General features: G+C 40.5%; 1 protein-coding gene and 1 long non-coding RNA gene across 4 annotated transcripts in view; one reads left to right on the forward strand and one right to left on the reverse strand.

Annotated features, from left to right (window-relative positions):
- Positions 1 to 25,583, reverse strand: scn2b (sodium channel, voltage-gated, type II, beta). Of its 2 annotated transcripts, XR_003987094.1 has the most exons (6): positions 25,257 to 25,583; positions 14,127 to 14,287; positions 12,742 to 12,958; positions 11,275 to 11,467; positions 9,254 to 9,320; positions 1 to 8,107 (listed from the first exon to the last, which is right to left on the reverse strand). XR_003987094.1 is itself a non-coding variant. In XM_030443213.1 (5 exons), the coding sequence occupies exons 1-5, from the start codon at positions 25,342 to 25,344 to the stop codon at positions 8,077 to 8,079; spliced, it is 690 nt and encodes a 229-aa protein (XP_030299073.1). In that variant the 5' UTR covers positions 25,345 to 25,583; the 3' UTR covers positions 1 to 8,076. The 2 variants fall into 2 exon arrangements, 1 of the variants encoding a protein (XP_030299073.1); XM_030443213.1 differs by lacking the exon at positions 9,254 to 9,320.
- LOC115597378 (uncharacterized) overlaps positions 1 to 26,832 on the forward strand; it is a 34,662-nt gene that overhangs the window by 2,851 nt on the left and 4,979 nt on the right. Inside the window, exon 2 of one of the 2 annotated variants that reach the window (XR_003987098.1) lies at positions 22,161 to 22,272. This is a non-coding gene — a long non-coding RNA (uncharacterized LOC115597378). Of the gene's footprint in view, positions 1 to 15,929; positions 22,273 to 26,832 lie in introns of those variants that run through there. The other variant, XR_003987096.1, reaches the window with a different exon arrangement.

Below are 26,832 nucleotides of genomic sequence, written 5' to 3' on the forward strand. Positions count from 1 at the left end.
ATTTTCCTAAATCATCTTTATTTAAAATACATAATGTAATGACAGCTGCTCGTTCAGATGCAGCACAGTGCAAGCATTAGTTTGGTGTTCACTAACATTTAAAGTGACACAAGAGCAACTATTCAGGGCAAACTCATAGCCAGAGGTAAACAGTGATGCACAATGATAAATATTTCTAGTAAATGATACAGTACTAATGTTTACTTGTTTTTGATTGAGAAATGTGTATTTACAGTGTACAGTAATGTACGTAACTTCATATTGCCAACAAAACCTTCTTGCTAAATAACTGCATTTTGCCCTAAATATTAACCTGCCATCACCGTCTGGGTCAAGACCCTGCAACTTAAACATGCATGACCAGACAAACACACACACACGCACACACACACACACAGCTGTGTACTAGGAAAGGTGACAGGGTCAGGGGCTCTCACAACCAAACAACTCCACAGTTATGAGCATTTCATCAACTATTTTGATAAATGTGTTAAATCACCATTTCATTGTTGTTCTTCATGGCATGATTGGTGTTGAATGGTCATATAAACTTTATTGATCATCACAGAGCAACACATAATTGTGAATATATTATTGTGATGACAACGATGTGCTTTTGTTGTTTCAGGAATTCACACAACACATCACCCAACATGGTATAAAACGTAAATCAGAACATCATTAACAATAGAAAAATAATAATAGGCCTAAACATAGACCTGTACACAGTTTTTCATTTTTTTTAAACTAGGACTGGCCAGGCCTCTAAATCTGGAAGCACTGCCACAGTCCTACAACAGGATAACACAGCCAACCAGCTTGAGGCATTACAGACATTAGGCCTGTTGTGACAACATACTTAAAACATCGTAGGACATTCAGAGATAAAAAAAGCTCACATGCTGTAACATGTAAAATGGACATTAAATATAGATAATCTCATTGAGAGAATTTTTTTTAAGGTGCTCCAACCAAATAAACCATCACATAAGTACACAATACATTTCCCATTTAACCAGACAATCGCCATGCCATGTTTGAACGTCACATTTCAATCAACCATCTTAATTAATAAAGTGAGCTTTTTACATTTTCCTTATTCCCCTTATATCAACATGCTCTGCTCTGATTAAGTTAGAATTTGTATAAATGGTATAATGCGCAAAACAATATCTACAGTTTTAATGACCGCTTTGAGGTCAAGGCGCTACTTTGGAGACCAAGCTAGACTGTCAGTTTCAAAACTCTTTTTAAAATATTGAATCTGCTTTAAAATACACACTGACTTTGTATTATGGTGCAATTTATGGGTTACTTTCAAAATCTCTATAAAACAGGTTTCTAGTAGGAGTTAGAATTAAAAAAAACAAACAGTCGATTATAAGAGTCTGTATGGAAGCTTTTCTTTCCATTATAAGAAATATTGAAAGTTTATTTGTTTCTTGATATTTCACAGGAGGCAGATGAAACTTGTCAAGTGCAACCAAATGTGTCTGACAATATAAATTACATATCCAAGCAAAATATATGTATACAAATTTAATCTAAATAAAATCTAGTCCTTAGGACATTTCATAAATGGTGCCATCTGAGTACTACATAGAGTGAAAGCTTAAAAATGCTTTGACTGACTCACTTTTTTGTGGTTTTCTGTGAAAACTTAACAGAAGTTTCTTATTTCATTTTATTTTTTTGTTCTTTTTGATATGCACTCTTTGACATGCATTCATGGCAGTATACTACACCGACATGCTACAGTCGCAAAAATAATACATTCTACTTGTTTTAGTGGGTAACGCCAAAATCGTCCATTGGTGTGGTAAGCCCATAACAAAACCAAAAGTTTGTCGGGAGGCTCTTCTCTGTCGGTCCTGGACTGTACAAGCATCTTATATTTTAATTTGAATCATATGGTGTTATTTCGAGGATGCCCTCCTCAGGAAAACAACAATATAGGTTGACAATTCAAGCAGGTCATCACTACCAATATTTACTTTTGTTATCAGGCGTTAATTCAGGAGACTGCTGTTTGTGCCTTGTCTGAAACGAGAAGCTAATGAGAAGTCAACCCAAACCATGATGTTTATTTCTAAACCTTACCAAGTAGTTATCTTGCTAAACCTTTACCAAGAACAAATTAGTGAGGGTACGATGCTGCCAAGGCCATGAGGCCATGTTGTTTTGGGAACGGTAATATATGTCATTTTGGGAAATCTATTCAGTTGTTTAAGTATATGGATAGGTTGGTTATTTCCTGTACTACTGGCTCAAAATTCAATCAAACTTTCAGTGTGATGGATCATGGTAAGGGTTACTATTTAACTGTGGTTCTGTATAGTTTGTTTGGTCTGTCATTTAAATTGAGAAACCTCTTCTACAGCCTGGTTGTCTACTGTTAGCACCACAAACACATTTTGAGGACATTAAAAGAGAACTGGTAACAAATGGCAAGATGGTTAAGTGCCATGGCCCAGGATTCATAGAAAAGGGTGAAATTATAAAACAACAGGACAGGAAACATTAGAATCCAGGTTGATGCCGCTCAGCCTGACCTAGGCCCAGGGTGCTGGAGTGAGTGCATGTGTGTGTCTCTTGTACCTCAACAAAGACACTGTAGAGTTGACTTTGCAATTTAATGTTATTATGTGTAGAAATAAATATACAGATATTTATGTTTCATGTTTGTAACATGATTGGTGTTTACAACCTTTAAACCCTGGTACAGCATGTTTATTACTGACTTATGCCACACGTGTGTGACGCTAGTAATTTTTGTACAGTGTTTGGTGTCATTCAATTGCAGAGAGTGCCACAATTTCAAATATTGACACGTCAACCGAACAATATTTGTGAATTCTTTCAATAAGAAATCAGAGTTGAAAGAAGTTTAAGAGTCCGGCAGATTAAGTCCAAAATCCGGGACAATCGTTCACTTTGTGATACAAGCACCAAATTTGGCATGAATAATGCCTAGACCCTACTTTTTGAGAAAAGCCCGTTAGCCACCTGAAAATCCAATATGGTGGCCATTTTTCAAGATGGCGGCCACATTAAATGTACCAAAACCCCTTTTTATTGTAGAATGATAATGGCTGGGCATATTTAAAAGATCTAGACATCGAATTGTATGTATTTTGAGTAGAAAAATCCAATGATGCAAATACAAAAACTGTTTCAAGGCTAGTTTTCAAGATGGCGACCTTTTTACGACTCAAATTCGCAGTTTTCTGTAAAATTGTATCACACATGAAGTTTCAATTATACAAAACCTTTTGATCCACATCAAAATGTTTTCATCAATCTCAAAATGTTGAAAAATGTCTTCATAAAGGCCTTGACTTCCGACCGTCGTCAGAAAAGGCGGTCGGACTGATCAGTCGGTCTCCCTGAGGCGGTCAAAAAAGTGTCTCTAACACACCTGAACAACCACCGACCTGACCATACGTTCTACGTTTACATGAATCATAATAAGTCTCCATACAGACAGCGCTTATCCATCTTATTCCTAGCTAGCTCCCGCTAGTGGAAAATATAGCTCTGACTAGTCAAATTTGGGACACTTGGTTAAATGTTGAATATCTAGATAATGCAGCCCATGTAGTGAGCTGAAAAGGAAGTGCAATACATTTGTCACATACCAGAAATACTGTTTGTTAGCTTGGATCAACTCAAAGATCAGGCTGTAATATTTTTGATGTTAGTTCACTAGCTGCTAGCCATTACATTGCACATAACTGATTAGTTAGCATGGTTGCTAGCGGAGTTATTCCATTACAATCCATGGCGTTATTTCTACTGATATGCATCCCAGAACACCACAATACACCTCAAATAAAAAATCAGAAATGGCCAGTGTCACTGCCAATTAAGTTTATTGTGCCGACGGCATAATGTCAAAGCACAACCAGGGCACACTGGTGGCATCATTGCTGTGAGACTCAGCATGTGGTTTAGTGTCAGCTAATTAGAGTACTTACCGTAGTTGTAGTCTACTAACTGTAGTTATAGCAAGTACAGCTTAGTGTCCCAAATGCTATCTAATTAGCCCTTTATATACACCAACTAGTAGTTTAGTTAGTTGTAATATAGTTAGCCGCACCTGAATTGACAGGATGTGTCAGTGTGGGAAAGCTGAGCCAAGGGTAATGGGGCTTTAATTACCTGGATGGTGTACAGATCGCACTAGATGAATGATCGGGCTAGGTGTAGGGCACTTTGATGTTTGAACCTAGTTGTGTCCCATATCTGAATGTGCTTTTGTATTTTGTATGGTTAGGTGGTAAAAGGATAGCCCCTCGGCCTCAACTATTACACATAATGGCTGATTCTAATCCAATGAGTTCTGCATCTCAAACTGACTGGAGAAAGTGTTGTCTTTGTCAGACAGATTTAAAGGAAGAGTTGAAATCTCCTCCAACTCATTATCCATGTAGTCCTGAGAGCAGTGGTTATTCCAATGATTGCCACAAACATACCACTCTTTCAAGCAATCAACCAGTTGCCAGTCAGGTTAGACATGTCCCAGTTGAATGATAGAGGGGGCATTGAGGAAACACTGAGAAGGAACAGTGCAAATTATCACCAGAGCTGTCCTTCTGTCAAACCGCACTGTTCTATTGAAATAAAAAAATCTTTACAAACAAAAAGAAAGAAAACAAAATGAAAAACAAAAACATGCACTTACTTAACCTGGAAAGTGTGCCCTGGTGAAGTTCAGTTCAAACCAGTGATCATTTCCCATTCATTTTAAATATTCTATTGATATAAAATGTATCAAATGTAACAAAACAAACAAACAAAAAAAGACCAAAAACAGTGAGAAAACAATTAACTAAACTAACGAACATTTGTACAAAAAGGCGTTATTTTTGCCATTCATTGCCGTCTATCTTCACAATTTAACACATTTTTGGGCTTTTTATCAAAGAGTTGAAAAGCTCAGATCCTTTCACCTATATTTAAATATCAAGATCATCAAAATGTGATTATCCAATCTCAATCCAGGTCAAATACCAAGTCTAATGGCTTTCAATGGCGGCCATATTGGAAATTGGCGGCCATATTGGATTTTTTGCGTGGCTAACAGGCTTTTTGGAAAAAGTGGTTCCCAAAGAATATTTGTGCCAAGTTTGATGCTTGTATCACAAAGTGAACGATTATCTCACTAATCTGCCGGACTATTACGCTGGACCTCAGCTAGGCCATATGGAACATACTGAAGTCAGCTTTTAACCTCATCAGATGCTCAAGGTATAATATGCTCAAGGTATAACAGATACTTCCCTGAAAGGAATGGCAGGTCAACAAAGAGGATGCATTTTGGTCATTTTGCCCACAAAGGTGATGGTGCCCCACTCAAATTGGCAACTGGTTATTATTCTTAACTATTTAAAAAAAAATTCCCCAAACCAACACTCTCAGCTGTTGTATGATGCTTGCATTGTGAATGTTTTAGGTCTTCCTAGGCTACATTTGGCCTATATTTGTTTCCTGCTGCATCAATAGTTTAGTTTTATTGTGTTGTTTGTCTTGTGGTTTGTCAGTAGATTAGTTGACAAATGTTGGTGTCATTGCCGTGGTTTTCTGAACTCTCAAACACATTCAGGTTCTGTTCGGCTTCACCAGACTAGAAAATCAGACTGAAAGACCAGAAACAGACTAGAAAATCACTGGACACCTAAAGGTAGTTCATGTTATTACTTTAATTAATGCCATTTTAATTTTCCCCTTTCCCTCCCTACACCATGAATATGAATATGAATATTATTATATTATATTGTATTACTGGTTGGCATCAACATTTTTTATGTGATTGTGGTTGCAATGTTAGCTTTTCACTTTAAATCTGTCTTTAATATGTTTTTGAGTTTGATAAACATGTTATGTTGTTGTGTAGTCAGTTCTCTTCACACCAACAACATACTCCTTATCCAGTGTTGGAAAAATGTTAACCTGTAAATACAATAACAGACAGACTGAACTCTGTACCTGCTACTAGAACTTCTTTGTTCAGGCACGCACATAGGGATGGACGGTATAACAGTAAAGACATACAGTAGCAATATCAAACATTTGGCTATGCTGTTTGTATTCGTATAGAATTATTTTGAACTGTAAATTCTCATAAATTTGTCCTAAAGGATCTGGTGCAGTGGTCTATTTTGACATCACCACTGATGGGCCAATAACAACATCAGCATACTGCATCCTGTTACACAAATATATGCACACATACACATACACGTCAGCATTGCTAACAGAGGAATATATATTACAGCAGACTTTACAAATGTCACCTGTTGGCTTTCAAGTCCACTGCTGGTGGAAGTGGTACGGCGATGAAGTCCACTGTTAGTTAGGTTTACAAGTGCACACACACATACACACATTGTTTATGTTAATAAAAAGCAGGTGAATAAGTAAAGACCGAAGGCTCAAAAGATAAAGACATTTCTGTTAAAATCTGCCTTATTCACAGCAGACAGTTTGACGTGTCACATTATTTAAAGCTTCAGATATGCAGTAGTTTATTCTATTGCTATTCTTCTTAATCATTATCATTGTCTGTTACCGCTGACAGAGGCAGCACTGTGGCAGTGCAATTTTCACATCTTCAAAAATGTGACATAATTTATTGAGATTGTTCATAAAAAGGAGTGCACATGAATTGGACTAGTGTTGTCAAAAATATTGAAATATCAATATTGTCAATACTGAATATTTGAAACTGTTTCAATATAATGTTTCATGATATTGATACCAGCTGTGGTTTCCTCGCTTTATCTTGTGTCCCACAGTGAGTTGATAAACACCTTTGCAGTGACTACATAGGTCGTCTCATCCTACTCTTTTGATTATGGTCAGAGGTAATTTATCGTAAATGCTTTATGCTTAACATTAAGCACACAAGCCTTGTTATATTTATCAAATCAAAAACATTAGGCCTTCAGTGTTGTGTCAATTTTTCCCAATGCTATCAAACACGGTCATAAATATCAATATATTCATTATTTTATTTTTCAAGGTATTGTATCAAAGTTGGACAATACATTTTTTTTTTGTTCTATTGTAGGAGTTTTTGCAGGCACAACAGAGAGTATACATTTTACACTCAAAGAAAATGTCGGGGGTAGATATAATGCACTTTATAGTGACAAGGGTGTTGTTATCGTCACAGCTGCTGTCATAATTTCCTACATAATTTTAGACACTAAAAACAGAGCTGTCATTGATATGATTAGCAGAACCTACTTTTCCTTCTATAATAAGTCAAAATGGTCTTCTGTGAAATTTTCTTTTTAAAAAAATGAAAGAAACCTCCATGTGTGGGGAATGTTTGAGAATGTTCTTGAGCTCCATCACAAGCAGACATCACTGAGACACATACAGACATCATTTTGCTCAGTTGCTGAATATTAGTTGTCTGTCTGATGTGGAGAAAAATTACACTTGAGTTAACTGTGCGTCTATGTTAAGACATGGTTGCCCATACAGGAAGCTGAGAGACATGGCTTTAAGGCAATGTTGAAAAACTGCTGATCTCACAGTATGTTAAACCCAACAAGTTGGACTGCGGATGTTGTGAGACAGTGGAGCGAACAACCATCGCACACCAGATAAACACGCAACCTCCTGCTCTGCAGTGTAATGAGCTTTTCACTTCCATCCACTGTGAAGCTCTGCTGCCCAAACCACTGTTAACTGCATTGATACTTACACAATTTTTCTGAAGGCAATGAAATTACGATACTGCAAATTTGTTACAAACTATACTGTGGTATAGATTTAAGGTCATACCGTCCAGCCCTAGCCTATCTTATAGTTTGCTATGAACATTCCTTATCAAGAGATAGATTTTAAATGCAACTGATATTGACTTTAAGCAACAGGATAATGTCATATGTGTTGCAGAAAAGTGTTCCCCTGGCAACACATTGTATGCACACATATAGAAATACGCACGCAGACATAGACACATCCAGTAAACCCACACACACAAAGACTCACACTGGCACACACGCACACACATGCAGAAATGATGGAAGAATCAGTGTAGGATGCTTCGAGCAGTGGTTACTATAGATCTTCAGGAAGGGGTCGCACATGTCTGGAAGAAAAAGAGAGAAAGAGAGACAAACAATAATTTGACCCAGAACTTTAAATATGCTTGGTGGATGCCCTTATAAATAAGCCTCTCTGGAGGTAAAGCCAGCAGGTAGAGAGATCTGGGGCACAACACACACACACACACGCACACACACACACACACACACACACACACAGAAATATCTACACTTGCACACACTTATTTTTACCACTTTTGAGGACATGGCACATCCACAGTCCTGTTCTGATGGAGGTAGGATATCAAAGTACGGCTTGGTACGAATTCACACAAGAATGTATCCCTAACTGTGACGCCAAGCAAATAGCGTGCATCTCAGTGCTCAGGTGCTATTTGCATGTATCTAAAAGATAATATGCATACATCTGGTGCAAAATGAGTCCCTTTCTATGCAAATGAACCCCTTTTCAAAAAAAGTCCAATTCAAAAACACCTGCGCTAACAGCTACATGTAGTTAGAGTGAAAATTATTAGCATCTTCAGAGGGTTGGTGCTAAGTGAAGCACGTTTAAGGGGGGTCACATTCAGACTTTTGACGTTTATCATTGTTGTTGTGCATGTGATAGTAAAGTAACTGTTCACTCTGAGGAAGTCTCTCCTGATTGAAATTTAGGTTCGTGTAAGCTCATTTAGGAAGACTATCCTCATGTTATTCATTCATTCATTCCAGATCCCCCTCTCTTTTCCTCTTCTCCTTCCTCATATCAGCTGAATAGGGGTGTGTACTCTTTTGCAAAAATCTCTATCAGCCTATCTTATCTTCCCTGTTCTCCTCCCTGTTGCCGTAAGTCACCGTTTCAGCATGTGCTTTATACTTTGCCACATGTACAATAGCAATCAGATGCAAAACAAGGACAAATTGCACACAGCTACAAAACTTTTTTGGCATGTTTGCCAGTGCTGTATTGTCATTCGCGCAATATCTGTTGTGAATCAGACCTTGAGTCAGGGCAGATACTGGTTGCAAAAATCCTGACAGTGTGGCTTTGCTTTAGCTTGTTCTGTGATATTTACAGCAGCTGTATTTCACAGTTTTCTCCATACTGAGTCAAGTCAAGCTCTACAGCATATGTGCCGTTCATGACAGACAACAACAGCCCAAATTGGTCGACATGAGCATGTATTTACCAGAGGAGGTGTTGGGGTAAGGGCTCCACAGACCGCTGGTTCAATCAAATGCCCCAGCTATGGTTGTCTATAAATATAAGAGAAGAGATGCTCTTTCAGTAAATAGAGGTTGGAGGTTAGTTATCCAGTTAGAGGAAAGAAGGTCCTTGAGCCGTAGACACAGTTACGTCTCAGCTGTTTGGTTTTTCTTTGTGCATTATGGTGAACAGACACTGTTGTGTATAGCAGGACTTAGAGAGATAAAACCTAAGCTATGACAATATATGACATTAAGCCCCATAATTTGTGGTCTGAGCTGCAGAATTTAGGTGTTTAATTAAGGGTCACACAACTTGGACACTAGTATACTCTTAATTCAATGACGTGTAATTTCCTGTTGTATACCGCTTGTTCATATGTTGCTGTAATACTGGCATATGCTATTTCAAATGACATGTCACTGCATTTCTTACTGCCACACTATGTCACTGTTGGCCATTGCTTTGTTTTTTCACATAATTTATAAACATAATACATGATTATGGTAGCAATATCTAGGGTGCTGACCTACATTTTCATGTGCAATGTACTTCTGTCCATTATCTAGTATTTATTGTGTTTGGATGCGTGTGCTTTTGTTAACATTAGACTGCTGTTGTATGCAACATGAAAATGACGTGTCACTCTTGTTCCACTGATAGGTGACACTTTGCACCAGTGGGTCCAGTGATATACTCATAGCGTGTGCCATGACATACTGGAAGAAAAACATGTCTTCTGGGCTACAGTGCTACACTTTTGGGATAGCTAAGGCAGCAGGGCAACTATTAGCTCTGTACAGCTAGCACAGCCTGCCTAACTTTGACATATTTTGAAAAAGGCATACAATTGTTAAAGGTGCAATACATGCCGAATTCATACTCAAAACAAAGGGGGCAGCATATCACTAGAGTAACCTCTAACAGCTGCTCGTTGCAGCTGCTTTTATTAAGCTGTGCAGCCAGCAGTCTGGACTGTAAGGTTAGGGTTAGACCTTTTTACGGCTACACAGGGGCCTCCAGGACAGGCTGGGGTTAGCTTGTTAGCATGCTAACCTCAGTAGATATCTCTGCAACACAATACACATCATCGTCATACTATCAAAACTAGGGGTGTGCCAAAATATCGATACTTATAGGTATACAACCAAATAAAATTAAAAAAAATGGTTTAAGTAGCTCTGAAACCCACATATATAGATATTTAATGATAGTTGTAGTCAGTGTGTGTGTTATGAAGAGACACTGTGCAATATATAATAATATATAATATGTTTACTTGGCTGTCATTCATGTGAAATTGATTGACAATGTTTTGTAATTCCTGTGAAATGGATTCAGTGCAGTCAATAAATTCTGAATTTCTTCAGTGACACAGATATCGTGATGTATCGTGGATGAAATACCTTGCAATATATCGATTATCGCAGAATCGCTGTATCGTGATATTATCGTTATCGTGGGCAAAATATCGTGATAGTATTGTATCGCGAGGTACCTGGTGATACCCAGCCCTAATCAAAACTGTTATTTCTATGCATTCTATTGATAATTTTAGTTCATTTTTAAATGTTTTCAACTAAAATCCTACATACTGCACCTTTAAACTAATTTACTTGTATCACCAACTTTAGAAGCCTTGGTTGTCAGCAAGTAACTAGTGTTACTTGTGCAAATGTTAAATATCTACAGTTTACTGTTCTTTGTTTTTTTATTATAAGTAATGAAACATTTTTAAAGTTCAAGTAATGACAACAGCAGCATGGTGTTTCGAGTAGACTGTCAGACATGCCAGTAAAAAAGCATTGGCATCTGTCTGCCTATTAGAGAAACACAGTGACAATACATCCCAATCAGCAGTGGAATGTGCCAGTGTAAATCTGTATATGTTGGAGAGAAGTGGTTGAACTGAAAGGACTAAAAAAGGAGTGACATTCGCTCAATTTTGTACTCGGTGCTACTCTTCTACTTGAAGATTAAAGGTGTTATGGTGAGATTTCATACTTGGTTCCCTCTTCTGCAACACCTTCAGCATCCAGTTTTCCCTCTTCCTCCATCTTCTCCTCTGAAATCAGTTCCTGTTTCCGGTGCCGACGGAGACATTTCACTACTACCATGGACAGGATCAGCAGAGCTAATGCCCCGCCCACCGATGCCCCTATTGCAACTGCAATGGTTGAATCTCGTGGAGGGGGAACTGAGGAGAGGGGAAAGGGTTAAAAAAGTTGTAGTCAAAGGATGGAGACCAGTGCAATGCTAAAAGCCTTACTGGGCTGATTAAACAGAGTGGAAAGCAAGAAAGTGCTGCTGAGTTAGCCTGTGTCATGCGTGTGTGTGCGAAAGAGATGCTGAGGGACCCAGTTCAACCTCTTGTTGGCCATTAATAAATAAAAAGCTGACTCATCACCACTATGCTCCATGAAACACACACAAAATGGCACACACAGTGTGTTGTATATGATTATTGCATGGCATGTATCCGTTCAGTACAGTGGCCCAAAGAGCTCAGATCACTGCAAGACACAAGGAAATGATGGTAACACCACTTTTACATTTAGAGCAATTATCAGATGCATTTGTCCAAAGCGACTTACAGTAATTCATGCATACTGATGGCAGTGGCTGCCACGCAAGGTGCCGACCATCATCAGTAGCAGTTTGGGGTTCAGTGTCTTGCCCAAGGATACCTCGACATGCAGACGAGGGGAATTGAACCAGTGACCTTCCAATAGCAAGGCGCTGACTCTACCCCTGAGCCGCAGCCGCCCCACTTTGACAACACAAATATATGAATAACTTAAGATTCTCAGGTGTGAAAGTGTTTTAAATCTGTGTCTTGGTCAAAAATATGGGAATGAATTTAGTCCATTCACCTCTAGCTTGTATCTGCCTGTGTGGTTATCTGCACCAGCGTCAACTGAGCAAAGCTACAAATGGAGTGTTTTTAGCCATATTTTGACGTACTATTGAAATAATTCATGAGACACAACTGCTACTGGCTGGCAACATAGCTGGCACTCCCACTACCTTGACAGAGGAAAATGCCTGCTCAATCTGTGGTAACTGGTCACATACATGCCTGATGTAGACCAATAATGGAGAACTGGACACACACAATGAGTGCTTAAAACGTGCATTTTGCAGACACTTTCAACACGGTGAAATATTGAATAAGGTCAGTGAAAAGGTGAAGAATGCTATTTGCATGCTCTTGCAGCTCTAAGTAATATCTCTGACAGCAAAATCCAGCCGAGAGTCGACAGACAGTATGTTTTTTTTAGTAGCACTCTCCCTTAAAAATGCACATCCCCATTCTGATTTAGCACCGAATAGCACTTGCAAGTTTTGGTGCTGGGTTTGAATTTGAAGTTCTGAGGCATGCCAATGTAAGCTGTAAGAAAATCAGGGTGTGTATCTTTGAGGAAAACATTACAATTTATAAAATTACAGAGGGCAGGGTTAGTATCTTACGTTCGGTAACGACTTTGAGCTGTATGATACCGTGTCCCTGGATGCGGTCTGGGGGGTTTCTCACATAGCAGTGGTAAATCCCCTCGTCCTCCAGCTGTACATCTGATAGGGTGAATGACAGGTCGTTTTTATCAAGGTTCCCGGCAAACATGACCCTGTCTCCAAACCGATAGGAAGGCACAGACACCATTCCTTTTTTCCTAACGAATTTCATAAACTATGGAGAGAGAGAGAGAGAAAGAGAGAGAGAGAGAGAGTTTATAACAGGCTAGAGTAAAGATGTGGTCATACTAACAGAGGCACACAAACCGATGGTTACAAGAATGTCTGCTGTTTCAAAGTATTACAATCCTTTTCTTTACAACAAGCAGAAAACCACTAACCAGTTTCAGGTCAGGTCTCAGTAGCTAACTAGCTAGCTGTAACTTCGCTATTGCTGATTTGTGCATGACAGCCCCACATTTTCACGTATTTTAATCTTGCATCCCCCTTTGATAGCATATGACACACAAAATTTCTTGGAACTGCTCCCCTTATATCAGCGCAGACTGGCTGGGTAGCCTCATGGGTTTGTTAATGTTAGCCTATGAAGCACAGCTAATGTTAGTGGCTGGCAGCGAAGCAGTGCTCTTTTGTATTTGATGGCTTGTTTGATTGCATGAAATCAAATCTCGAGCGTTCATGCACAAGAGAATTCACCACAGTGGAAGACGCCATGTTGAAAATGTCCGGTCGTAACATAACTGATGGGGAATGTGGGTTGAAGGGTTGTCCCATTTCATAGAGCGAGATTTCAACCACTACTGATAACTCTGTTCTGAAGGGCAAGGGGGCACTCGAAAACACGGAGTAGGGGTAAAACTTGGAAATGGGATTGGGCTTCGATCACTTGACTTTGGGGGCGCCTTGGCCCATTTGACACCTTCATGCTATTCAATCAGCAGCCAGTGACAGATCAACAACGCAAATGATGTCAGTGCAAAGCTCCCTGGACAAGTTTCTTCCAGAGGCTACGCATTGAGATTGAGTTGTTATGATACTATTAGCAACAGATGAACACGCAGATGTTTAGTTAGAAGATCACTGCAGTTGCAACAACTCAGTGTTTGACATTGTCGAACATGTACTGGAGAATTTTTTGCAGCATTGAATTAAGTTTCAGTTTGCCAGGGCCACCTTATTTCTTGAACTTATAACATGTTGCAAAGCAACAGTAAACAAAACCTGCATCCTACTATCGATGCAATGTATAAAACTTGGGCAAAACAGTAGGCTAGATTTTATCTTTATCACTATTTGCTTTGGTTGTTGCACACCATTTATGCCGCAGGCCCACCTAAGTTAATATTTATGGCCAGGCTACCGATAAGGACGAGCCACATTACCATCTCCTCTGTATCGTTTGCTGTTTCTTGGTAGGTCCAGTTCATGTCAAACTTGGCAGTATCCATCTTATAGCAGGAAGTAAATACGCAAGCGATTTTGACTGTCGTCCCGTTCAGTGCATTGATGGAACTGGCCACATTCACATCCATGCTTGAACAACCTGCAATAAAAACAACACTGGTGTTAATAATGCTTGTACCAACAACATCTTCATACATATAAATACATGCTTAAGGCAGGTAGATCTTAAGAATTCATTGTGTAAACTTTAGTATATGTAGAAAATAAATGTTTCTGTTGATAATTGGTCTTGTTGTGGAAATATCGACATGCCATTAGTAAATCTGGTGTAAGTTGTAACTTTATGCCTCGAGTAAAAGTCATCAGGCTATTCGTGTCCATTTATTTTCAATTTACACAGGGTTGCACAATGTTGGAATAATAAAAATTTGTAGCCCCTCCATGCTACGCACACATAGAACATGAACACAAACATTTCATCTAAGACAGGATCAGATAAATATCTAAATAAAACAAAATAAAACAATATATACAATTACTATAAGCATCCTAAAGTTTCATGTCTTTTGTATATAGTAGAGTGCAGAGGATGAGATGAGTCGATTGAAAAGAGTTTATTGCCAACTTTATTTTGTTAATCAATTAATTGTTTCAGATATTTTTTCCGAGCAAGAATGTGAAACAGCTGCTGGTTCCAGCTTCTTAAATGTGAGGAAAGGCTTTCTTTTTTAGCTTTTTTTTTGGACTGTTGGTTGGACAAAAGAAGTGATTTAAAGATGCAACATTGGGCTCTGGGATACTGTGAGCGTTTTTCACAATTAGAAATTGTAGATTCTTATATTGCTAATCGCTCGGACTACAATGCCTCAATTATCATCATTTACAGGTTTGTGATTTCCTGTACATGCACGACTTGTATAAACTGTATGTAATCTCACATTTCAGGGCTCCATGTTCAACTGAACACACTGCCAATCAAATATAGAATTTCAATAGAACAGTGCAACAACTAAAAAGTGCAAATAGTCAGCAGTTTCAGCTTTCAAGTATGTATAGAGAGGATGTGGGTTTCCATGTAACTGCTGACTCTTCTTCTGCACTCCATCTGGAGATTCCTCTTTGCAGGCTGACAGTCATTTGATGTGAATTCTTAAAGTCCCAGAACAGATTTTATTGTGGGCAAGTCAGGCAAAGTGATTGTGGACCAAGCAATATGCCTGCTACATACTTACCAACTGCTTCAAAACATAGACAGCGCCCAGAAAAAGTGTTGTTTCAAAGTGTCTTTGTCAAGTCAGCACAAGCTTGTGTATCATAGATGGCCTTGCAGTGGCTATGTCAAGAGAGAAAGAAAAAAAAACAGGCTTCCAAACAAGTTTTAACAACAGCTCCACTATTTATGTTGAGAGATGAATCATTATTGCAGATTTTTATTGCTGCTGGAAAAGACGATGTGAAAAGACAAGGAATCATTATTTGTGATATTGCGGTTTCGGCTGCTCTCGGTAATGGGAAATTGTAATGTTTGTCGCAAATTCAAAAAATCCAAATGTTCCCTGAATTCTGCTGAATCGTGCGATATAGGCCACGCCCACTTCTGCCTCCTTTTTTCCCCGCAAATTGGCAAAATGTCGCAAACCTGCTTTTTCACTCCTCCCAGGCAAATTCACCAATTTGTACCAAACTTTGCACACAGCACCACTTGACACTCTAGGCAAAAAATTATCAAAAGACTTTTGATGTTTCAAAGAATACTCAAGTTATTAAATAAAAACTTCCTGCAGATTTTGCTCAAAACAGGAGGTGTTGCATATCTCCACATTGGTGTGTCCGAATGACATGAAACTCAGATTACTACTTCCCCATGAGCCCCCGAGGCTCTGTACAAAAATTTGGCCCATTACTACTAGGTGGCATTCTTTATATCAAAGTATTTTATATATCCACATTGGTAGGTCAGATTAAAACCAAGCTTGGTACAATTATTGCCAATGCTTTCTGACAATAGCCGACGAAAGGTGTTACCAGGGGACTCTGGAATATTCAAAATCCAAGCCCTGCCTCCTACATGGACATACATGAGCAACATTCGGTATGCATATGTATCATGACCAGCAAACAAAAAAAATCTGGGTACCAAACTCTCACCCCAACAGGAAGTAAGCCATTTTGATTCAAAGTTCCCATTTCACCCCCATTTTGTTGCATTTCCATGCCTCGTACTTTAATAAACTGAATACCTCCATGCATCAATTCTGTGTCATATCCATAGCGCCACCTACTGGACATAGGAAATCAGAAAAACATCCTATTTACATGACATTTATAGGTTTTTTTCTCCATATCATACACTACAAAATGACATGCGGCTAAAAGGTGAGTGCACCCTATGACAACGCAGCCGCCCGACGCGCGTGGACTGCGAATCAATAATCAAAACATAACTGACCACAAATTAGTTCGAAGGATTTTTCACCTGTAGCCCATTTTGCATTTATGTAGTTTGCAGGGAGTTCTTCTGACTTCAGCGAACATTATTTAATACCGCCAGGAGCAGGCCACCAAATTATAAAGTTCCTCGTTCCTATTTGGACCAAATTTCACTTGTCTGATAAGAGTCCAGTACTAAACACATAGGCCAATATACACAGTCATAGTCACAGCACCACATGTTGGACACAGGAAATTACATTTAACCCCTTCCTGCACTGTCGAAACACGGACAGTTAAGAGATGCGCACACAATAATCGGGCAATGGGGCTGGGTACGCGTTGCGCCCTGACAGCAGCATGCCCCGATGCGTGTGGACTGCAAGGGCCCGTTCATCGCTGCTTGCAGCTTTAATTTATTAAATTATTATAATAATAATAATTATTATTAGTTATTTATTATTCCGATGATTAAATTACAGCTGAAGTATAGCGGTTCAAAGATTTTTTTGCTCCCCTGTTGTCATTTATGTGTCACATGTACAAATTCTGTATGGTGGATCTCTTCATACTGTGTGTTGAGGCTATCACAGACCGGTGGCAGACAAATTACTAGGGGATGATGACTTTTGGCTTTGTGATCTACCATCAACAAATCTGACCACATGGAAACATTAGAATTAAATTGAATAAGTCAATGTCACTTGTGTTTTGTGGACATCTGCCTTTTTAATGTATGTCTTTCTTCATTGGAGGAATGGGGTTAAGTTATTTTGTGAGGTGCATTTGGAGTCATCACAATTATTGCAGTGGCCAGAGGGCAGGATAGCATGCTCTTCATCTCAACATGAAAGAGAACAAAACTACGTTTTTTTGCACATTATGATCGTGATCTTACTCGGGCAGTGGTAGCTAAGACCATTTTGGACGGAGTGCCACTTTAGGAGGCATGTAACAGAAGATGAAAGCATTTAACTGCATATGATGTGTCTCGAAATGAAATTAAAGAATCATTTAGTTTCCTCAAGTTTCCTCCTCCCCTATAACATTATGTCTCAGCATGGGCTTCCACTCCCCAGACAGAATCTGTGCTGCTCTCTCAGTGAGTGTGTGTGTGTGTGTGTGTGTGATGGGACTCTGCACCATTCTCTCCTCTGCAGTCGGGTGTTTCTGGCTCCCTTCCCACTGCTGCTGCACCACTCCACAGGCCTGCCTCTCTGCAGCACACACACACACACACACACCCACGCACACCCATGCACTTCTCTACATCTCCTCCCATCGTCCATATGTATAATTTACTCACACTTGCGCACACACACACACACACACAATTTTCCATGCACGCAGCTCCACCACAGTCAGATGTCTTGTGATGCTGCGTAGCACCTGCTTCTCTCCCTCTCTCTCCCAACCACACACACAGACACACACGCACACACACTCTCCTATGAGGCGTGCATTGCCAGCAGTGATCTTAGCATGCTAGCTGTGCTACGTCAATGTCACCCCCTCGTTCTGACCTGTACACACAGCTAGCACTGGCACTCTCAAATGGAAAAGCCGCCGTTACAGACAGAAGCCCCGTCCACACGTGCGTGCCTTTGTTACTACAAACCCCGCACGGATCTATACGGTGCGAGGAAGCAGTGTGATCCAGGCGCCTGCTGACTCAGCAGTCCTGCGGATAGTGAGATGGAGAGGCAGATGCAGAGACCGAGGAGAGAGACAGACTTGCTAACAGATGAAATACTGCAGTGAAGCAGCCTTGTGTGCGACTCCTCCCTCGCTCTGCCCCTCCCGCGTTCCTCTCCCATCCTTGTCCACCTCTCTCGCCTCCTCTCACGCCTCCTTCCAGCTACAGACCCCCCTATACCACGTTTTTTGTGTTTCTCCCCATCTTTACTTTCCCGTGCTATGTGCGTTTTCTCTCTCTTAACTACTCCCCTGTATTTCCTGCCATTGTTCCCCGACTCTCACAAGGTCAATGCTGACAGAAAAGGTAAAACGTAGGTAGGTCCATTACATCATCGTTTCCTGAGCCCTCCCCACACCTCTTATCCAACAGTATGCAACCACCTTTTCCAGTAGGCTTTGGAATCCCTCGTGAAAATGTATTAGGTATCCTTTAAATGTTTTAATTCAATAGAGGGGCTTTTCTTTCTGCCTGCTTCATTTTTAGCTAAAACATAGTATAAGATGTACAGATGTGTGTTTGTTATTTCATTTAAAAGGTAGGATTGTTCCTTAAACTACAACCATCCAGGATGGTTTAAAGAAATTAAATATAATGGTGAATTATTTTTGTTTAACAGTAGCCAAAGCCCAAAATCTCTCCCTCTCAGATCTCAGTCCAATAAGGCATCAGTGGGATGGCATGGACAATGCTTTTTCAGAGCAGGAATCCACTGAGGACCAACTTGACAAATCCACAGACAACATCCTCTGAAGATCTCTTCTAAAAGTGATTTAAAGCTGCTTTAAGGGCACAAAAGCACTGCGGCTGAGTATTTAGAGGATGTTCCAAAAATAAAATCACACTTAAGCCTCTATTTTCATGACAATCATGTACAAAGACTGAGCGTATCATCGCTCACTTGTTCTCGGTGTTGAGGATGGGTATAGGAGGTGCTGCTGCTCCCGAGTTGTTTGATGCAGTAAATCCTGGTCTCGAGTGTGCAGACACTCCAGGGTTATCAAATGAGCACCCTCCTTCTTGTTTTTTCAAGCAGCCAACTATGCTCAGAGAGCTTAGCAACACTATCAGGTGTCTCTCTGATTGTTGCCCCGGTTGAGTCTTTTTGTCTTCAGCTAAAGCAAAGTGGCCGCAAAGCTTTTTCAATGCTCTTAAACTGGGAGCACATTTCCCCAGGGCAACAATGGATTATTGATGATGGTATCACAGCGAGTTAAACCATAATGTCAGATCTGATCCTAGACTGGTTTCTGGAGAAAAAAATATTCCATTCCAAGATGTTATCAACTTATTCATTCAGCCTCCACATCTGCTGTTAATCAGCATCTGAGCAGTTGTGTGAGACAAAAAGTTACAATTGACCATTCAGTATTTTTGATGACTTGCTGCAAAAAGACGATGGCAGCAGGTGATAGATCAGTATCGCTCAAACAATCCCCATCTTGGCTTGGCCTGGAGCTCAACTTTGGTTAACCTTGACTGGCAAAGCTGCAGCCACGACCAAGCAAACTGAGGTCCGTGTGCCTCACACCCTGCACTGCCAACATTCAGCATCAGCAGGCGACTTTAATTCATCATTCGCCTACATTCGGGTATGGGTGACCACGTCCAAGGTATTGGTATATGGTTTTACTCGATGCCGAATCAATCCAAGCATTCCATTTCATTCGACCTTGTGACTGGCCCACTGCAGCAGCAGCTAGAGCCAATACAATCTGCGGTGTGGGGAAGTTGATTGCGCTGTATTTGAGGAAACTGACAGTTCAGTTTTGGCATTTTACGCAAAATGAAATCCAAATAAGTATTCCATTGGTATCAATATCAGTGTAAATGAGCTATGTGGAACTTCTGTGTTGTGCTTCAAGCCAGTTGTTGGTTTATGTTTGCGGGCTCCATTTCTACGCTTTTATTAGCTTCTGTTGCTCTTTGTTAGCTGAGTGGACAGAGGTACTGAGACGAGGCACTGGAGAAACATGCACAAGGTCACATCCTTTGGACTGTCGCAACAAATCCAACCAGAATCCTTCACGAGGAAATCCACAGTCCAGTCACTATTTTCATTCAACAACTAAAACAAACCATCCACAGTCTCGCATAGGCAACTGAAAGACGGGGATGGTCTAATTGTTCACGTCAATATACAATTTAGTAATTAACAAGTAATTACCAATGTAATTAACAATGCGCTACAAAAAGTTACAGAGAGACCATTTAAAAATAGAGATGTTGGTATTGGTATGGTAATTTTCAAAAAGATTACTAGCAGCCAGCACGGTGCAGTTTAAGCTTTACCCTCTTTATACCATAGGGCATTGGTGTAAAGGTGAATACATAGTTTCACTTTACAATTATAGTAAACAAAAAGATTGTTAAATGTGCTGTCGTGAAGTCTGGTATTGTTAAGTTTTGATCTGGTTGCGTTCTCTACGGCTGGGTTTAACTCTGCTGCCTCCTGCTTTGGAGAAAGTCTAACTGCATTCTGCACACTGCAGCAGTCGAGGTGCCAAAGAATGGGCCAGTCATCAGTCAGCGCAGCTCCCAACAAAAATATGACATCCTTCAGTAATGTCTGGAGGAGTGGCAGGAATCCTGTGGGCTGGAGAGGCTTTCTCTGATTATGTCATGACTTGGACCGAGACAGCAATCAGTGTCAGAACCAGAGAGAGCAATAATCACAACAGTATATCCGTGTGAGCCTGCAGGATCGCTGTGTGATATGTGACTGTAATTACATTGTTATCTAAGCATTACTACATGTGGAAGACAAAAGGCAGAAAACAGACCCCCTTCTCTACTGTCCAACTTATTTCCCTGCAGTGTTGTAGACACAATAACTGCACAAGCCCACACTCTTCTATGATGACTGGTTAACACAACGCAACATGGAAAATATTGACCGGATTGAGTAATAGTTGAAAGGTACTTTGCATCCTGTGTCCTTGTCTCCTCTCCACTCCCTCACTGTTATGCATTATTGACAGTCGTGTCTACTTATAGCAGAGTCAGAGGGTCTGGCTGCTTGAGGATACAGCACATTTTGACTTTGAAAGAGCACTCACAATGTTTCAGCAGATGTACACACATGCCCCCACATAAAGACGAGGACGGACATGAAACTCACTTTTGTCGTACAGCTTCTTCCCAACAGATAGTATTCTTTGTTTTTATGTGAACATTTTATCTTTATCTTTATTCTAAAGCAATTTTTTACTGTAAACATATATTTATATTTAATTAGGTACAGATAACATTTAGTTTTGTCTGCTGTCAGTGTTAAAAAGTAGCAGAGTAAACAGACTTTACAGTTGCATTTCATTACAGTTTAGCCTAACAATGTTTAACCTTAAATATCAGTTCAAGCAGATGCATTTCAGCTCACAGCTTCTAGTATCCATATTATTTCAATCTTAAAAAGAAGGAAACAGCTGTCAATTAATCACTATAGCAGGCTAATTGATCTTGTCTTACAAAGATGCTAGGATACATTCTTAATGTGCAGGACTTCACAGCAAGTAAAATAAAATAAAATTACATAACATATAAAAAAACAGTCACAGCTGAGTACAGAAGTGCTGAAGAAAAGTATGATGTTAAGGTCAATTAAAGGTTTATGGCATATAATATAAACACTTTTTTTTATTTTTGGATCTTATGCATGTTGGTTATTGTGTTGTTTAACTGCAGGCAAGAAATAATTCACTTTGATATAAAACATTTTTCGTCAGGATAAAATACGCTGACAGAATGACATACAGAATTCATATCAATAACAAGCACTGTGTCATAATCATTCTTATAAACTGAGCTGTTTATGCTAAAATGTTATTTGTAACCAGAGCGAACTAATTGCAAACAAGTATTTTTATTTCCTGTGGTTTCTTAAAAGGGGACTCAGCAGGCACTTCCATCAACTAAACCACAGCAGAAGAAGCTCCCAGAAATATCTCCCTGCTGACAGAACCACAGGCCTGTTGTTTGGAGTGGCTCGCAATCAGGAGGTTTGAATTTTGTAGATCACTAACCATGTGCCATGTAAGAGCTGTGCTTCGGCCTGTTGGAAGTTCGTTCATTTTCTTTTCCGATTTTCCGTGAGGGTTGCGGGATGTTGCTGCTTTTTATCCCCCTGAGGGGTTGCGGGGCTTACTGGGGCCAAATCCAGTTCTAGTCATGCTCATTGCAGGACCCTTACTGATGGCAGTGGCTGCCCCACAGGGTGCCAACTGCACATCAGGAGCAATTCTGGGGTTCAGTATCTTGCTCGAGGATACTTCGGCATGTAGCTCAGTCCCACCCCAGGGGAGCTGGGGATTCGAACCAGCGACCTTCCGATCATTGGTCCACCAGCTCTACCCACTGAGCTACAGCCGCCCCTGTTGGAAGTAACATGCCTTTTATTTTCAGTGTTGTGCCGCCCTCTAGTGCCTCTTTGTGGGAACTGTAAAGCTGCTGAGTTAAGTAAAAACACTGATGGGCTGCCAGAATATCGATGGGAACCTTTGAGAAGTCTTCAGACGTCTTTAAGAATAGAACTGACAACATTAACTTGCTGTTAAACTGCAGATGGTGCATCAACACACTGCCAATGTTACTGCGGTTTAATTATTATAGATCTGCATTACTGAATGCTTTTCCAGCTGCGTCAGTGCCCAGCAAGGAGGCAGAAGGGTGTGTGGTGTGTGGTAGACATGCTCTTAGCACTGTCTCTAATGAGCTTAATTGTTTTCATGAGCGAGGGCAGGGTGCGGCACCAGATATGATACTCAGCACATGAAGCACACAGACATCTCACATTCTTAGAAACCTAATCCATTGTGGATATATATTGATACATTTATATTTCAAATTAACATAGCTCAATTTCGGCTGATGCGTGTGACAATATTTAGTTTTTGTTTCATGGAGTAGCTCAAAGTGCAACGGATACATTTTTTTTTTCTTTTATGTATTTTTCTTTCATTTTAACAATCAGCCATTAACTAAGAATTGAAGTTGAGTGTATTCATCTTTTTTTTCCTTTCCTTTGGCACAGTGGGGGTTCTAGACCAGTTTTAATAGGGGGGCCTGGTTGGGGCCGGCTTTTTTGTTAGGGGGCACATACAACCCAGAAAAAAGATAAATCCCTCATTCAGACAAAACAGTGTTTACAATTTCAGCAATTTTGATTGGGAGTAAACTGCTGAGACACTTTATTTCTGCCTTTCCCTTCAAAACAAAATCATTGCAAGAAATCTGTCATTGTATTATTGATGCAGACTCCCTGTCGGGGGGGCCACAGGGGGGTCCAGACTCGGAGTTACAGGGGCACTGGCCCATGTTGCCCCCCCCCCCCAGAACCGCCCCTGCTTTGGCATAGGATACATCCTGCTGAAAGGAGGAAAAATCCTTCCTTAGCAGCCTCTCCATGCAACAAGCTCCCCAGGCAACAGTAAACTTTTGGGTGTCTATTTTCAGTGGGCATAGGTGAAAAAGCAAAGGCTGGTGATCCAACCCTTCCTCCTCTGCCATCAAACTGATATACCAGTGGTTTATCAGTTTCACTCAACGAATGAAGACTCAGTGAAGAAGGACGGGAGCCAAAAGAAAACATATTATACAATGATAGCCTACCAGTAGGGCTCCAGGGTGCAACTATTTTGGTCGCACATCCAAAAGTCTGTCAAGTGCAACTAGACATTTCCCTTTGTGGCACCAGTGCGCCTGAATTTTAACAGTTAATTTCTATTGTCTATTTATTTGTTTGTATATTGCGGTTATCACCATTTCGTGTTGCGTGTGCTGCGATTTAAATCAAGAAAAAAAAAAAAGTATTTTCACTTTAATTCCTGTTTTTGATCATTTATGTAACGTGCTGAGATATTAACCTTAACAATACATTATTTTATGGTCATTTAGGCCCACCAGTGCAACTACAGTAAAAATGCACAAGCCCTGATATTTGAAAACAATGATTGAATATCTTTAAATGTTATTTATCCATGAAGCATACAGACTTACTTCAAGTAGGCAAACAGCGACAGAGACATGACCACTTGCTGATGCCCCCTAGTCTGGGAGTAAACAAAGAAGATTTCTTTTTTCTTGCTTAGTTTGCACATTTGTCACTGACGAGAACTAGCTTTTACGATGTTGTACAACTACAGTGAGCGAGGGGAGTGCTTTACATGAGCTGATACACCCCACCACAACACTGGCCTGTATAATGCAGGATGCTTTTGTTTACAGCTCCCCTGTGGGAGAGCACCGGCTCTTAAACCCATTCGATCATTTGGTTGTAATGATGCTGTGGGTTTGGCCAGATGAGGGTCACATCATCTGGAGGATATTGTCTTGTTTTATTTATCATCACTAACCAATCACGGTGGGGATACGTCTGCACCCCGTCTCACGCCATCACACCCGTGTAGACTTACCTGTGACACCATATATGTAGGTGCTACTGAATACAAGGCCTGTAAACATTTACCAGCACATTGTTAGCAGCTCATTATAGGCCTACCTCTGCCCATCACTCAGCCACACAGGGCCACTGTACACCACCATTCAGTCTGCATACTAAGCCAGTGTTTATTTTTATGTGGTGCATCATAATCCCGTTTAAAGATTGTGATACAGCCGGCCACTAATTTAGCTGTCAACAGAGGCTAAATAGAGTCGTATGGAGGGAATATGAGCCCCTGCAGGACTACCACAGCTGATCGGGGATCAGCTGAACCCGAAAGCCACAGCGATCGGCTTTGAATGGATGGACGTGTCAACCTGGGAAAATGCGTGAAGAACGGTTAATCGACATTATCTTAGATTACACCCATTACCCCCTCCACACACACACACCCTCTCTCTATCTGTCACACAGCCACATATGATGGGGGGCCTGGTAAAATGAGCAGTGTGTGGGAGTTATCACCCCACCGAGCTGTTGATCATCCTATCAATGTATCAGATCGATCGATCGGTTTGGCCCTTCTCTTTTCGGTTTTCTTACCGGAGAGCGCGAGCAGCAGCAGCGGCAGCGCCGCGCTCAGCAGCTGAACGCCAGCAGACCTCCTGTTCTCCTGCGCGCCGGAAGACATCTTCTCTCCTCCTTATGTGAAATAATAAAAAAAAAAGAACAATAACACGTTGTTGTTGTTGTTTTAACGCTGAGGAATTCAAGGTGCATAAAAGAGAATGAGCAGGGATGAGTGCGCGTTTGGCGTGTGCGTTAAAAAAGGCTAAACAAAACAAAAAAAACAGTAGGTTTTTGATTCAGAGGCAGGACATGGCTGGCAGTGGCTGTAGCCTGGTGGAGGTTGATCTCATGGTTGATGGTTCGTTGGCGGTGGAGGAGGGAGGGCAAGATGGGGGGCGCAAAAAATAGAATAAAATGGAGGGTGTTTTCCTCACAGATTACGACGTAAGGTATAAACGGATGCTTGTGATGCAGAACAGCAATCAAAAATGATTAAATGATGAGCGGAAGAACGTAAATGTAGTGGTTTGTTTTTGTATCAACAGGGTACAGAGTAGGCAACTTATCTCCTTCTGAATATATTTATATGTTGTCTCAAATCTAGTTTGCCCTTCTATACCGTCGTTTCTCATCACACATCAACTGACACTGATTAGACAAGTCATCTTCAAATATTTCAAGAACCTGGAGAGCGGGACAACATTGACCTTTTTTGGACCTCCGAGATGACTGACTTGTTTTACAGTTTACAACTCATCTATTCTTCTATTAAAGCCTAAAAAAGGGCATTTGAAAAAAAAAAATCTTTCTGAGATTAACACGTGCAGGCATCTTCAATTTTAAGGTTTAAAATAGGTAAAATCATCCAAATAACATCAATTGGGAGTTCCTGGACTCCAAAAGTCCCCAAACCATTTTCTGTGCAGGCAAAAACTATTAATAAGACTTCTTCCAACAGGACTGATGGTAGCAATTTGGAATTTGAAACTCTTGCAAAGTTAGCCCGCATTTCCGTGAGGGGCATGGGGGCTAGATTGCTTTTTTGACTCCATTAACGACCAATCCGTTGAGAATCAAACTTCCACTCTCTACAGCCACGAAAATGCTGAGGATTGACCCAATGAGATACCGATGCAACATGCATACACATCGACAAATATGTTGCATTGGCTGGCTGATTTATCGATCTAGCTCAATGTGCCATAGCCAGCACAGTCAACAAATCTCGTCCAAACTGAACACCATGAAATCACCATGACAGGAGCGATGTGTTAGACACCACCATCAAAGCACCAAATGAGGGAATGTATTTTGGATGAATCAAATCAAATCAACTTTATTTATAGAGCACTTTTCATACATGGAACAATAATAAAGAAAGCCCCTCCCTCCCACCTTCCATACTATACACACACACACACAGACACACACACACACACACACACACACACACACACCTGCACATTCTTACTACTGGCAATAAGGAGACATGGCAAGGCACTGAGGATTGAGGAAACACCACCTTTGAGGCCGTCCACACTGGGAGGAGTCACAGGCTGTGCCATGGGGGGCACCAGTGCCCAGGCCCCCCGACCCTGACAGACAACAG

This window comes from Sparus aurata, chromosome 2, assembly GCF_900880675.1.
Source record: "Sparus aurata chromosome 2, fSpaAur1.1, whole genome shotgun sequence".
NCBI classification, from domain to species: Eukaryota; Metazoa; Chordata; class Actinopteri; order Spariformes; family Sparidae; genus Sparus; species Sparus aurata.